Raw genomic sequence first — 16,513 nt, 5'->3', positions numbered from 1 at the left:
TTGCAATGTAGGCAAACCTGACATATTTTCAACCGACAACACATTTCACATTTTCACATTGTTTCAAGGTAGAATTCTTGCACAAAATAGTATGTCATGGTATTTTTTTTACACCCTTTAATTACATATTAGTCCAATGGCACTCAACATATTTCTTTAGCTCTTCCTCCTCCAGCCTTCACTTGGTCTCAGCTTGATTCCAGAATGCTTTGAAAGCAACACCCACTTCATCTCTCCAAATACTGGTAGACTATACTTTAAAGAGTTGACCTGATAAAAACAATTTGTCACACTTGTTGGCTTTCCTGAAAGCAGCTTCTGCCTGAAATTGCTCTCAGTCCAGACACCTCCCTTTGTCCACTGTATAATGCACATCTCTCCTCACAGTCTCTCCACTCAGCTCCCACTCTCACCTCGGCCAACAACGCAGTCGAGCACAGAAATCTATCATTGTGTCGTTGCATTGACTGTTATTGTTGATCATTATTATGAACAGCTGTCACATTCATTCAATGAAATTAATGAACAATGAATAAACAAAGTAAATGTTTTAATTTAAAATACCAGTATATGCCTCATATTTGTGACTCCAGTAGCCTACAGTCATGGACAGATTACGAGAGGATGAGGCACATCTACCCTTCTACACAACATTAAAAACAACTACAAACAACACAATGTAATATGAACGTTACTGTAATTTCATTGCACAAAAAGACAAGAATGGATGATGGTGAGGTGCAAAATACAGGCTATAAGACAGTATTCTAAGTACTGAAGAACCAAAATGGATGTTAAAAGTGTACACCCACTCCAGAAAGGCATTCAAAGCCTGATTTTCAAACATCTCTTTGTCTTTGTTTTGGATCTTTGTCTGATAGTTTTGCATTTCTGGGTGATTGTTTTGTATGTCTGCAGTTGGTTTGAGTCTTTGTGTGGTTATTTTGCATCTCTGCACAGTTGTTTCACATCTCTCTGTGGTTGTTTTGTATCTTTGTGTGATTGTTTTGCATTTTTGGGTAATTTATTTAGGATATTTGTGTGGTTGTTTTGCATCTCTGCGGTTGTTTTGCTTCTTTGTGTGGTTGTTTTGCATCTTTGTGTGGTTATTTTGCATCTCTCTGTAGTTGTTTTGTATCTCTTTGTGGTTGTTTTGCATCTTTGAATGGTTGCTTTGCATGCCTGTGTGGTGGCTGTGTAGCTGTGTGGTTGTTTTCATCTCTGTGTGCTTGTTTTGCATTCCCGTCCCTGCCTTCACGCTGTTGATAATGTTTTACATCCCTCCTAAGCTCCCAGGCGTTCTGTTATGTCACACTATTACTTTCTATCAACATAACTCACTGCCTGCTGTGACGTAGAAATAGTTTGGTTGGTACAGACAAGCTGATGCTGAAGGGGAAATGAATTTGGGAACACTTTAAATGGCCTGTCCTTTTGCTGGCAACTCTCAAAGGATGAGGCTGGCCTTTCACTGCACTGCTCACTTGCTTGCTCCGATTTACAAAGAAGCTAGCAGGGAAGAAGACGAATCTCTGCCTAAGGCTGTGCTTAAATTACACATGACACATCAACAGCACAGAGAGAAGGCAGTCAAGAAAATTAGCCGCTAAAGAGGACAGGGGAGGGGATCAGGAGTGACACAGGATGAGTTCAAACTCATCTTTCTACCCTCTATATATTCCTGCTCTGCTAACCACTGGCTGCTGCCCTACTTCTCCCTGTAGTATTTTTTTCCCCTGGCTGGCTACAGCTCAGCCAGCGCTTGCTGTCAGACGCTGTCCTTCTTTCCGTCAGGCCTTCTCTCTTTGTTACAGGCTGCAGTGTTTGAATATTTTGTTCCACTGCCTCTGCATTCACAAATGGATGCTCTCTCTGCTCTGGCTATACAAATCTGTCTCCCAGTGTGAGTTTTTTGCACACAAATGAGATGTTTCTTTCTTTTTCAAAATGCCATGTCAAACTTTGAATATATGCATCCTACAGAGCCAATAAAATGTTACATTCCTCCACATTTGACGACTTTGTCAAAAACCACCGAAACAGACATTTTTATAAACAACGACATTAATGACTCAGTCAAAGCACCATTTTAAAGGATTCCCCAGAATTACTCTTCTTGCCACTGCCCTCAGATATATTTTACTTGGCTACTGCATTAGTCACTTGTCAGCAAAGTGCAAAGCTTGAATGAATTCACCTTAAACTCCTTGAGGCAGTTTCTGCTCAGGTCAGCTTTAAATGAAACACAAATTACACTATAGGGCTGACCTCTGTCAAATCTGAGCTGTGAAGTGTTCTCAGCCTTTGTTGCAAGGAGCCATAAATGTAATAAATGTCCATTTTGTGTCTATTGATTTAACACAATAATGATTCAGCTCAGGCATTAATGAAAAAGTCAAGCAGTGCTGATTTTTGAGAAAAAAAATGCATCTCATAAGCAGGAATGACTTAACCACACAGAAATGTTATTAACAAAGAAATCATTATGATGCATCTGCTGAGGCCACGTCATAGCCGTAGGGCGGCTCATGTGCAGAGTTTGCAGTTTGATCTCCGGCACGTCTGCATGGAAAAGTGTCCTTGGGCGAAACACGGACGCCCAAGTTGCGCCTCCTGTGACATGCCAGTTGTTTCATGGCAGTTTGGCTGTCGTTTGTTGTGTGTAGGGGTGTGTGTGTGTGTGAATGAGAAACACATTATAAAGCACTTTGTAGAACTGCTACATTAAAAGGTTGATGTATACAGTAAGTGCAGACCATTTCATGCAGCTGGTTACTTGACCAGCATGTAATGTAGGTGCTTTGGAAGCTGCAGGCTTTCAACTCTGACATAACATGCAGGAAAAAAAATCTCCAAACTTTTTGCAGACCAAGTTTTAGCAATTTGCTTTTTCAGACAGAAGTTTCCAAGGATAGAGTGCTTAGTGATCAAGCTAGCAATTTTGGTAAGAAACTACATTTATAAACTATAAAGGTGCAATGCACAGACACACATATATGCTAAATGGTGCCTAGTGATAGAATATGAGAACTTCACTCAACGTAACTGAAAGGTCTTGGCTGATGTGTTCCACATAGCAAACCATATTTTTCAGATAACGCTGTTGAAAACACCAGGACCTCAATGAATGTGAAAGTTGAAAAAGCAGAAACTATCCACAGAAAACAAAACATGTCAGTAAACATTGTAAACGTAGTTGGGCATTTTAACAAAGGAGTTTATGGAGACTCCCTTTTGCTGTCACACCCGTGGCCATTAGAGCAAATGCAAGAAGGTGTTAGATGCAATTTTCAACATCTGAGGTTGCAGCTTGACTGTGACCCAAATTTTCTTTCTCTCCTTTCTCTCCATACCCAATGTTTCTTGTATCATTGAAGGTTTTGTGTGGTTTTATGTTCTGACAAAAGAAATATGGTTATTATTCTAGATCTCTGCCGAGTAGAACTAAACAGCTATAAAGTCAGCGTTTATTTAAAACCCCCAGATTTATTGTTTTAGGGCTGATCGTTCCAACTTTTTAATCAGGAAGGGATCAAAAGTTACATCTGAGATCTACCCGTAAAATCACAGTATGAAAAACAATGTTACGTTTCTTTTCTGGTTATTGAATAGTTTTTTTGTGCCTCTAAAAATGATTGAAATTAAGCAGCCTATGTGGGGAAACTACTCCTGACAATTCCTGCTCAAGGGGCCATAATGTATATATTTCTTTCTATAATCGTTTAAGGTAACTCATTATATGATTTTTCTTTTGCCAGTGCTCCTGTGGAACATTAAATAGAAAGCTCAGAAGTAACAGTTGCAGCTACAGATGTAAGCACTGAGCCTTTGGGATGGGCACACTTGAAATCCAACCAAGTTATAGCAATAATAAGCAACAGAAGACTAGAAGTTTGTCTATAAGGAGTATAGCTTGCCTTTTCCCGCTCCCCTCTCTTGACACAAAGTTGTGCCATTTCTACAGAGTAATTAGGCGTAGGGGACATTTCACTGCCTTACAAAGCAAGTCATATTCATAATTCCTCCCAGGACTCACACCTAACCGTGACACGTGTATTTAACACTGGCCCAGGGGTTAAGAGCCTGGAGGCTGTCAAGAAGGGTAATACATTCACAAGGTTAGATGTTCCTGGACGTGTGTGTTCATTTGTGTATGTGTTCAAAAGAAACTCTAGACTCAATGTAGACACACATATGTTTTCTCGTGTCCCTAAATAGCCACACATTCGCACACTGTGCTCGGCAGTACGGTAGTTATTAAAGTCATCATTAGAAGTCTGCATGTTCTAACCTCGCCGCGTTTATGAAAAGCTAATTATCCAACTGAACAGCCAGCTGAAGGACAGCCACGCACACCCACACACACAGACACACTCTCAAACCCCAAATGACGAGACAAATTCACACTCATATACCTACATTTACATACAAATAAGGCAAACAGTGTAGCTGGGGATAGATAGACTGATTTTGCATCTCATAATCGACTCGCAGATACTCTCCTAAAAACACCTTTTAACATTAAAAAATAAAAGGAAAAAAAGGGAAGAAAGTCACTTCCTTGTGAGTGAAGAAGTGTGCCAAACGCTCTGCCTCGTTAGCATAAGCTGTCATGATAAATTTCTGCAGTGAGAAAACCAGGGGACTCCTCGCAGATACTGCCCTGTCAGTGCGTCGGCTCTTTATTCTACCAAGAATCTTAACTTCTCACTTGTCACACTTGATGCTAATATGAGTGAAACCTCATTCTGTCAAAACCTGTTAGTTGACGTGACTATTATTCCCACCAAGCCAAGAAAAAAAAAAAAGAAGGAGAATACACATCTCGTGTAGAAATATGTTGTTTATCCTCAGCTCACAGATTGTAATGGGGGAATATATGCTACACGTTTCAATTATGAATTTGCACTGGCAGGAAGTGCGCCATCTGTGTTTGTCTATATCGCTTACCAGACCAAAGAAAGTGAAACCCGTTACTATCCACAATTCAAGCCACAGTCAGGTGCTGCACATCCACTGACACTGAGGTGCTCATCAGCAGAGTTAAGCAAGAGGACATTCAGTGATAACTATTTTACTTTTTTTATGTATTATATAGTTTTATTAAAATATGTTATTATATAATATTTGTAATGTAATATTTTTGCACTACTTTGAGATTTTGTGAGACCCAGATTTGGACCAAATGCTTAAAACACTGTTTTCAATTCATGGGCTTTAGATTAGTGAGAAAAGAGACGTACATAATATGTAGTCTTCTATTTTAAATAGATTATTAACAGCTATAGTGGAAACTACTTTAAAAAAAAAACCCACAATGTTATATGAATTATATAAACTTTTATCAAGAAAAGAAGAAACATCAACAGGTATAATAAAGATGAAACAGAGAGAAGTGCTGGGAACACAACAAACAAAGAATGCAAACAGACGTTCTCTGAGATTCATTAAACTACCAGTTTTAGAAGACGTAACTTGGAAAACAAACCTGAGATACTTCTTGGGCACAGAAATTACATTTAATTATAGCACAAGTTCATATTCTCAATGCTGGAGAAATTGTGGAAAAAAACAATGCATATTACCTGTATGTTTTTTTTTTTAGTATGAAGCTATTTTGTAATATGTGTAATAGATCTCATATACTTCTTTAGATAGATAGATAGATAGATAGATAGATAGATAGATAGATAGACAGATAGATAGATAGATAGATAGATAGATGTTACTCTAGAAAATGAGGAATATGTTCCATTGCTTCATAAAAATATTATAATGTAAAATAGTAATGGCAGATATCTGGTGTATTTCAGTCTATCAGTCTACTTTTTTAATGTTGTGGCTTAGGTGTTTTTACATGTGGGACATAAAACTGTTTATGACTTTGGCTTAGGTTGTAGTTCCAGTGACGACTCTATAAAGATTCCAGCTCTCTGGTTGTCTCTTTAAGCTGTCATAGCCATCAGTCACAGGTTGGATCAATAGTATCACATGTGAAGTCAGGAGGATTGGCTCACGAAGCTGAAAACTGAACTGGATTACCTTGCAGCGAAATCACCTCCTATTGAGATTACGCCGGCCTCCGTGGAGTCTCTTGTGGCTGCTTCCGAGGAGGATTCTTGTCGATATGGAAATGCGATTTCCTTGCATAGTGATGAAGTTACTATCCTGTGTTGTGTTGTGCATTTGATCCCACTGGCGTAGTTGGGGTTGTTTATTCCCATTCCGGTCTTGCACGAGGAATCTGACGATTCAGCCTCTCGGCTAATTCTTGTCAAAGATTAATTGAGTCCTTTCCCTTTGTGTTGGATGTTGACTTGTGTGTGTATTGGAAGCGTTCAATACTATCAGTCTGTTTGAGTGCCAGTGTTTATAAATAATGAGCGCAGATGAATATGTAATAAGCTTTGAACAATGCTAACCTGACATTAACATGCATCGCCTGCCTTTAACATGCAGCTGGTATCTGATTGTTATGGTTTCAACCCAGTTATGGTTTAACTGGGTTGAAATCCCACCTGACACTTAGATACATCTCAACTGCTTGGGATGCTTTTCATTTTCTGAGATACTTACATCATTGAAAAGAGACCGACTACTTCCTTTTATTAGATATACAGTGTTCTATGTAAATGAGACTGCATTCAGGCAACTGGGGTTATTAAGCAAAACAAAGTTACACAATTGTGTATTTTATGCATGCTGCGTTCAGTTCTAGAAGAGTGATTAGATGCTGTTAGAAGCACTTTAAACTCTCTGGTCATTTACTACTTTTGATGTAGCTGTTTGAATGGAGAAAGTTAACAAGAGGAGCATACTAATATTGTATTTTGATTAATTGTGAGGGAACATAGAGGAAGACTGATGCCCTCCATCATGTTGCTATTCAGGAATACTATTTCAGTCAGCACCATTACTGAAAAGAAGACTGATATTTCCATGTGCAGTAATTTATATTTGGCAGCTTGGCTTTGTTCTGGGACCTACCTGCCCTTCCATGCGTGTACGTGGAATGCATAAGGTGGGGAGTGCTCACCTCCCTGTCCTTGTATGTGTATACATGGAGAGCTGGAGGCAGAGAGAACAACACCAAGAACCCAGCACAGAACGCATCAAAGACGAACGTTATATTTAAGTCAGATACAGATTGAAAGGAGGAGCTGCGGTGGGGGTGGGTTGCATAGCAGCTAGCAGGTGCAAATCAGCTGTGGGCAGGTGAAAGCAGCTTAAGTAGCATGAAAGAGCCAGTTGTAGGAGCAGAAAGGGGATCAGCTGCTGTGAGCTGATATTTTTTGCAGATGTTCACAACATAACCAGTAACTCAAATATCAGAGATGGAATGAACTTTGTTGATTCAGTCTTTTCAGAAAATACCCCCAAAATATCATAAGTTTGTTCAAGTGTTAAATATATAACATCCATTATGAACATGTCTCAAAGGAGGAAAGTAAAGTAGAACCTTAGAGACTTCAGAGTGGGGAGGTCATGGTGCTGTGAGCCATCAACAAAATGTTGGCTTTGACAAAAGGTCTACGCAGAGATTGGTTTCTTTCAACAAGTTCTCATCCCTAGATGTCAAATACTGCCATTCTGCCAGATACCAGACATGTTTACCCTTAGCCTTGATCCACCAACCACAGCAAAATAAGAAGCGAAGAGATTATTTATTTATTTTTATAATAAAGAAGAAGAAAATACCCACTAGCACAGCAAAATAGGTGTATACTGATTTAAACTACTTTCAACTTTGCAATGAAAAGAGGCAAGCAGTGGAAACTGACTGGGCTGAAAATATACAAGAGGCTTACCTGTGCAACCAGAGCCTTGACTGTTTCCTATGAAGGCAAGGTGTCACCTACAAACCTACTAACATTCTTTGTTTGCTGATGGAGATTAAGGCCAAGCTTCTCGGACATGAGATGATTTTCATGCAGTACTTAGTGCTTAGAAGTTTTTCCATTTCTCACTTGTTAAGTTTAGATAAAACCAAAACTACATAACCTGTTTAGGCACCAAAATATACTTGGTTAGGTTTAGGAAGAGACTGTTATTTAGTTGACATGATACTGGAAAAAAAACTCTGATAGCTACCTATTGCAGTTAAAAGTGGCTTCAAGGCATATTCGCAACTTCAATGAAATGTACAGTACGCTAATCACTATATGTACTTCTGGGATCTCCCTTATTAACTGAGGGGTGGCAAAAGCAGGTCGATCTTAATTTGATTTAGCACAGTTTTTATGCCTGATGCAAGCATCCCATTTGTCTGGCGTTGGAAGCAGCACAAGTTCACTAACTTTTGCCCCTCTAAGGCTCTCTTTGTGTGTCCTCCCATTCTCAAACCAGTGACCTTTCACATGCATGTCAGATGTGTTAACCAGACTGTTTACTTTTTCCCAATTGCAAAAACATCATTAAGTTAAGTTCATTTTTATTTACATTGTACTAAATCACAGCAACAGTCACTTCAAAGCCTTTATATTGTAAGGTAAAGACTCTACAATAATACAAACCCCAAACAGTCAAGCACTTGGCGATAGTGGGAAGGTAAAACTCCCTTTTTAACAGGAAGAAACCACCAGCAGAACCAGGCTCAGGGGGGGACGGTCATCTGTTGTGATTCCATGTGCTTTTCTGTTCTGTTGTACTTGTTATCTAAACAGTCAGATGACCTGTTGGAATGACAAACTGGGAAAGTGAAATTATTGCACTAGTGCTTTGTCAGCATTAAGGGAAACTGAAGGATGTCAAAATGCATTTTAGAGTAATAGGATTTACAAGTACAGTTGTTACTGTGTGTGTGTCCTTGTATAGCCGGCCACATTTAGCAGTGTAAATGTGTAGTTGGTGCTGTTTTACAAACAGTGTGATCAGGCACTGTGTGTATAAATGCTAAGTGACAAGAGGAACTCAAATGTAGTTTCCCCACTCAGTGGGATTATATAGTTTGTTTAACCTTTGACTTTTTCTTTTCAACTAACTATCCCCCATGGTGCAACTTTTTCAATCCTCTTTGTTTAAAGGTGGTGTGATCATTCACCCATAGGGGCATTTAACCCCCCACTGTCTTTCTGTGTCACTCTGACTCATTGTGGACCCCTCCTTATGAGTTGGAGCCTGTCACAGGGAGGGATAGCAGCCTTGGGCTCAGCTTGGCAATCTTCCAGCACTATGACAACACACACACATACACGCACACGTGCACAGAGACACACACAAGTAAGACTTGCCCCAGAGAGCCAGGCGTCTGTTTGAGACAGATGTGAAGCATCAGCAGAGATACACAGGCACACAGACATTTTTGCAGTTATAGCAGTTAGTTATATATCATGCATTTGTGTGAACGAATTCATAATCACACACACACACACATATGCACACACACACACACACAGACGAGTCCTTCTGTACAAGCCCCAAAGGAGTAGAGCATATGTTTCCTCTTTCACCACTGGGGAGAGTGGCACAGTGAGGGGAGGGGGGGTGTTTATGAGCAAGTGTCATTAATATGACAAAACAAGGCTGGCAGAGGGATTTATGGCACATTCTGGTGCCACTATCATCTGTCAGTGCTTTTTCTACTGCTGTTAGCATCACTATTAACACTGGGCTAATCCTGCTTAGTCTGCAACATTGTTTAGGTGAGTGATACATGACAAAATCACATTTTAAATTAATGACAGGATGCTAGGTTTCCCAGGAGACCACTGAAACATCCAATGAAGAATTAAACAAAAAGTGCCTGTCTGTCAATCCAACGCTTTGCTTTGTGCTTGGTGATGTAAGGCTTAGCAATAGAAACTCATTCCACGAAGCTCTCTACACAATGTTCTTGAGCTAATCTGAAGGCGACATGAGTTTGTAGGCTTGTTGCGCCTGACTTTGCAGAAAGTTGTTGACCTCTTGGCATTCTTTAAATTCCATTCTTTCACAAATGTTTGTAGAAGCATGGAAAGATACTTGATTTTATAAACCTGTGATTGGAGCATCTAAATTCAATCATTTGGATGTGTGAGTGAAGAGTTTTGGCACCATAGCATATTGACACCAATTACTCAAAACAAGGCATATGATTGTTCATTAGTATACTGGGAACCAAAACGTATTGGAGCAGAAACTAAAAGTTAAAAAAAAGAAATTCTCAAAATTAGTTTGTACTTCAGTGAACTTGCTTAAGTAAATGTACTTAACAGTAGTTACTGCCTCTGCCCTTTTGCCACGTCTTTTTTATAGCTTTTCTTCACCAGTTGTTTAGGCCTTTCTGTGTTCTGTTAAATAATTCAAGCATGTGAATAGAAGCTCAAAAACAAATCATAGCCTGTGTTTGTGGACTTGTGACAGGGTGCGATAAGGCAGTATAAAAATCAATTCTGCCTGCGCTCTGCCTGCGCACTCCCTCCCCGCTGGCTTTGTCTTTGTTGTCCAGTCTCTGTCTTCAACCGACCACCGTTGGAGAAACATTTACTGCTTCTTTGAATAGGATAATTTCACCGTCATTACATACCCAGCTCGAGTCCCATATGCCACATCTCCATCCCATTGTGGCTTAAAGCAAGGTATTATTTGGGCTTTGCTGTTCTGAAGCCATTCCAAAAGCAAATTATTGTAGCCCATTGTCATCCATCATCAGCTGTCAGTCAGTGAACTGAAGGACTGATCATGCAATCTGTTGCTTTCTGGAGAATATTGATGAAGACATTTTGAGGTGATGAATGGTGAGGAGTTTACATGATGTGTGACTATCCATGAATAACTGTTGATAAATCACTTATGGAATAATTAATTAGTGCAGTTTGATGCGCTTGATGGAGATTCTGCATAGCAAGCAAGAATCTGGCAGATGAAGTGATCTGGGGGTTCGCTTTATCTTATTTTGGTACCAAAACACAATCAAAACAATCCTTTAGGTCAGACTACATTGTGCATTACACAAAGCACAATGCGACTAGTGGTTACTGAGCTAATCCATCACCTGCTGATGCGAACTCTGCCCTGAACTATCCAAATTTAGCAATTATCTAGGAAGCTGTAATTAGTCCTTTGTGCATGGCTGTTGAAGACGTATTTAGCCTTGTAAGCCAGTTCCCATTTTTGGGTAGACTGAGGCTGAAAACAATAAATACACACAGCCTCTCCCCATTCATAAAGTTCTTTTACTGTGTGTTCTGTCACGCTCCCTTTTATTTCCTTTTGGGGATAAAAGTGCCATACTGAAAATAAAGACAACAAACCTTAATTAAATGTTGTTTTTCTGAAAGTTGCTATAAAAAATTGGCTGCACAAGTTATGATTGGTTTAATATTTCATGAACGTTAATATTTGAGTTCATTAATGTGCAGGCAATGGTTCCTTGTTATCTACTATTTTGAAATGTCTTTAAAGGAGTGCTATGGTGATCTTTTTCCTTCATCTTTAATATAGTTGAGGGAGTCATGAAGGGCAGATTTTTTTTTTAATTGGAGTCAAAGAAGCCGAGATATCCTGCCTTCTCTATGATGCATCACGGGCAGGGGTGTCCAACTCCAGGCCTCAAGGGCCGGTGTCCTGCAGGTTTTAGATGTGTCCTTGATCCAACATAACTGATTTAAATGGCTAAATTACCTTCTCAACATGTCTTGAAGTTCTCCAGAGGCCTGATAGTGAACTAATCATTTGATTCGGGTGTGTTGACCCAGGGTGATATCTAAAACCTGCAGGACAGCGGCCCTTGAGTCCTGGAGTTGGACGCCCCTGATCTAGGGCCTAACCCTGTACAGTTCATATATGTTTAAATCAAGCTTGTTAAAACTTGAGCCTAACCAAACATGACACCTGTTCTAAGAAAACAAGATGTGTAGTAGATATATTTATATAAAATTAATGTATAAATTTGCTGAAATCCTCCTTTCATTTGCTCTCTGCTTCATTTACTCTCGGAAACAGGGCTCTGCTTCAGAGAGTAAATGACCTGCTTTTGTTTCCAAAATGGGGATGCTTTAAAGTAAATAAGAATAATAATGTAATTATGTGCAAACAAATAAACCAAATAACTAATTACAAATTTAGCAAGTACAGCATATCAAATACTGAAAATGAGAAATGGTATTGTTTAAATAAATGATGCCAAAGATATTTTTAAAGAATGGTTTCAGATTTCAGAATGGGCATGTTTACCACTGCATTGCATCACCTCGACTTTCAACACTGTAACCATTTGGGAACTGAGGAAACCAGCCGCTGTAGTTTTTAAAAAAAAAAATGTTTTCCCATGCTTGATTGATATCGGAGTTTAGATGCACAACAATTTGAGACTTCTTTGTTCTAATGTTATTTTGAAAATATGCCATTTTTTCAATGGGTCACAGCTCTGAACTGTTGGAGGCCATTTTAGCACTAGGAATGTTTATTCGTGCAGAATGTGATTAACTGTTATCTTGTTGAAATAAGCAAAGCCTTCCCAGAAACAAATGTTACCTGGCAGTGTGCAGTCATGTGAAAAAGAGATTTCCAAGGGAGTCTGTGCAGTCCTGGAAAAACAAAGCACACCCCTACTGCTTCCATAGGGATGTGGACAATAAGCAGCCAGTTGCTGTTTATCAAATGCACTTGATTAACTGATTATCAGCAATTGTAAGAACTGCTACAAAACAGTAGTTTGGACAGTTTCCTGGTGTGTATTAACACAAAATGTTCCAAGGAGTGGACATGCTGGTAAATTCACCCAAAGAAAAGACCATGGAATCCTAAGAGCAAATGAACAAAACTCCAGAGGCTCTTGAGTCCGAGCTCCACATCAGACTCATTTAGCATGTTAAACGTTGATGTTCATGGCAGGACTATTTGAAAATAGTGATCAAGTATGGTTTGTTTGGAAGTGTTGCCAGTAGAAAGCCGATTCTCTCTAAAAACAACATGGCAGCGTGACTTATGTTGGGAAAGTTAGATGAGAACAAACTACAAGGCTTCTGGAATTATGTTCTTTGGACAGAGGAGACCAAAGTGGAGCTGTTTAGTCAAACTGCACAGCACCACATTCGGCAAACACAGGATAACAGTTTAAATACCTCATACCAACTGTGAAGCACTGTGATGCATGTTGGTGGAGGGGTGATGATTTGGTTTGTTCTGTTGCTAGACCACCTGGGCACCTTACAGTCATGGAGTTAGTCATGAATCTCTGTGTGTACCAAGTATTCTAGGGTCAAATGTCAGGCCATCGGTCTGACAGCAAAAGCTTGAGGGAAATTTGATGAAACAGGACAATGAGGCCAAGCACACAGCAAATAACAATTTAAAAAAAAGGAAAGAACCAAGGGGTTGCAATGGCCAAATTGAAGTCCAGATCTCAACCTACTTAGAATGTTGTTGTGGAACTTAGCAGAGCTCTGCCTGCTAAACCTCAATGAGCTAAAGTAATTTGTAAACAAGAGCGGACCAAAATTCATCCACAGCAATGTGAGAGACTGATAAATTCATACAAACAATAATAACGTCACATTATTGCTTCTAAAAGTGGTTTTAAGCTACTGAATACTGTACTTAGTGTTTCACAGGATTGCATGGAGTGGAAACTTTCATTTTCACTTGACTGTATATCCTTCAGTATTATTGTTGCCCTGACAGATGTTTAAATTAGATATGTTCTTTAGTTTTAATATCGCCTCCAGAGAAAACCTCACAAGGCAGCATTTCTGCCCTATGTGTTTGGCTTTGCACAGTTTTAACTTGCATTTTTAGATGCGGCAACAAACCAGTTTGTACACTGTGTCTGAACTTCAGAAGTGTTCCTGAGTCGGCACAGTAATTTCCAGTACTTCTAGGATGCTTTCTTTATACCCAGTCAACATAATAATTAACCACAAGGAATGAGGTTAATTAACTTGGTTTAATTTAGTATGTGTTTTTCAAAGGAAACAATATCATTTCTCAGTTTCACTTTTGCCTTTATACTAAGGCGTTTAAATGTTTGCAGATCTTTTACATCGTTGGTTTATTGAAAATCTGGGTTGTAATTAGAAAAATCATTTGTGTTCACTTCTTTACAGCGACTGACATGATTATCTGCTGTTCTCCCCTGCTGTTTACAGGGCAGTGGTGCACATTCAGGTCAACGATGTCAATGAGTTTGCCCCAGTGTTTCGGGAGCCCCAGTATCGAGCAGCAGTGACAGAGAGCAAGATTTACGACAATATCCTGCAAGTGGAGGCTACTGATCAGGACTGCTCCCCACAATACAGCCAGATCTGCAACTACCAGATCACCACTACTAACACACCCTTCGCCATCGATCGTAACGGTGAGTAGAAGTTGGGGCAGAATATTAAACGCATTCGGGGATTTTTGTAATACTTGTCACAAAGAAGCTACGCTGTTACCGGTCATATTCAGTGTGCTGTAAGTTTTATTTTGAAACGCTTTCCTTGAAACTTTTGTGTACCCATTTTCTCTCGAAGTTCTGCTTCACCTATTTCACTGATTTCCCACAAGTCCAAAAAGATCTTCCAAAACAAGTTTAAAGTTTGTTGCCTTCCCTTGGCTCTTCATCTGATATACAAAAGATGTAAAAACACATTTCTCACAAACGCCACAACACACATGATCTGAAAATCCCATCCATCCGTACTCACTATAGAGCCATGGGAGAAGTGAACACACATACCTGCATACGCTCCAGTAGAAAAACTTAATACTCTGACAGATATCTCTCCCTGGGGGTAAAATGCACTCTTTAGTCTTTCCAAGGACAAAGTCAAGCTTTGCTCAGAGAGCCATCACTCTCCACAAATCAGATCACAGAAGTCTGTGCACACACAAACATTATATACACAAACACACACACACACACACACACGCGTTCACAGACAAAGATAAATGCTAAGAAAAATCTAAGGACACTGGCAAATTTACTTAACTTTGCTGAGTTGCTACTTGTACTTTGCTACATGGGTAGCTATTAATCATTATTCTCTAAACAAAAGTTAAATGTTATCATGAGGCACAAACTCAAATACGAAAATGCCCACAAAATCTATTATGAAATGTGGTTTTGCTGTTTTTGTGTGTACTGACCTTCTGTCTTATTACCATTACAATTGTTCAATTTTTAATTGTGAATGTAATAATAGAACTTCATACTTAGAATGTAACATATCACATGAGCATACACTTTAACACTGGACTTACTGTGTCATATACTTTTTAGACAGGCAACTCGAATACAGCTGCTACATTAGTGCCACCGAGACACCACATAAACTCTTTTGCCTAAAATACAGAGATGAAAGGCACATTACTGTTTCAATTTTTACTACTGCCAGCAGAGAGTTCCTGACTGTTGAGGTGCTGCAGTAAAAAGGCTGACTGAGTGAGGTGTGGGCCAAACTGCTCCGTGAATGATACAGGAGCGAGGCTGCAGCCTGTGCATGCTCTCTCCATTTCAAGGGGTCTTGCTTAGCTATTGACCGCTGAGGAAAAAGGCTTTGAGAGCTCTTGAACTCAAGAGTACCTGAGGGAGAGGAGAAGATGGTGGGAGAAAAGTGGAGGTTGCCTGTGAGAGAGAGAGTAAGTGGTGAGACTGGGTCGGGGACAGAAGCACACTGCAAAGTATAGCAGGAAAAATCTAAACAAGCAAGGAAAAATCTAGTGATGTTGTAATTTTTAAATAGACAGTAAATCCCATAAAAACACAGGGTATTCTTTTTCCTAAGCTTAAAACAATCTCTTCCTTTGTACCGTACTTTGTACGGACTTGCTTGGTGGGGGTGCTTCGCCTCTGTTACCACTGAGACAATGAAATGCAATGCAGGCGGAACTAGAGAGATGACAAACTATAGGTTTGTGAAGCCACAAAACACTTCAGAGTGAACCTTTACCACTCTGCTGCTGCAACACTGATTTAAGGAAACAGTAAATACAGTATTCATGCTGTACTGCTGCACCAGGGGGGATGTTGCACTACATTCCATGCTTGCTAACATGCTAATGTTAGCAAGCAGGTTAATGGTATTTTGATAAGATCCCATTAAATATGGTTAAATATGGGAGGGTTAATTTAGTACAGTAACACTAATTACTTGCTTTTCAGTTATCCCCACCCCAGGTGGATTGAAAGAAAAAAAGATGTGCTTTTTCTTCCCTGCACACTACAGCCAGATGATTTGTGTGCAGGAGAAGGAAAATGGTGGAGCAGTCTACAGCAGAGACTTTTACTGCACTATTATTTTTTATTGCACAAAAGGACAAGAGCTTGATGGCAAAGTGCAAACTCTGTCCAGGACAGAAACAACTGCGTTACATTGCTAACAAAACCTCAGCTCTTTGCAGGCATCTCCACAAACAGCTTTAGCATAAGTCTGGGTTCTTGGGTAGCTTTTTGTTGGCATGCTGAGTGCTGTCTTTAGCGGGTAACAAAAACAGTGATGAGCAGTCAGCCCATGTTTGTACCTGTTCAATCACCTTGAATATTGCTTTTAAGTCCCTTAAGACAACTTGTGTTGTTGGCTTTGTTTTCACAGCAAACACTAAAACAATACAT

At 39.6% G+C, this 16,513-nt stretch overlaps 1 protein-coding gene across 1 annotated transcript in view; it reads left to right on the top strand.

Annotated features, from left to right (window-relative positions):
- Positions 1-16,513, top strand: part of LOC134641025 (calsyntenin-2-like) — a 307,592-nt gene that overhangs the window by 178,990 nt on the left and 112,089 nt on the right. The window contains exon 4 of the mRNA XM_063493204.1: positions 14,067-14,275. Coding sequence (XP_063349274.1) covers positions 14,067-14,275 — 209 coding nt within the window. The remainder of the gene's footprint in view (positions 1-14,066; positions 14,276-16,513) is intronic.

This window comes from Pelmatolapia mariae, linkage group LG14 (genome assembly GCF_036321145.2).
Source record: "Pelmatolapia mariae isolate MD_Pm_ZW linkage group LG14, Pm_UMD_F_2, whole genome shotgun sequence".
Lineage (NCBI taxonomy): Eukaryota > Metazoa > Chordata > Actinopteri > Cichliformes > Cichlidae > Pelmatolapia > Pelmatolapia mariae.
This window is presented reverse-complemented; position numbering and strand designations above follow the sequence as displayed.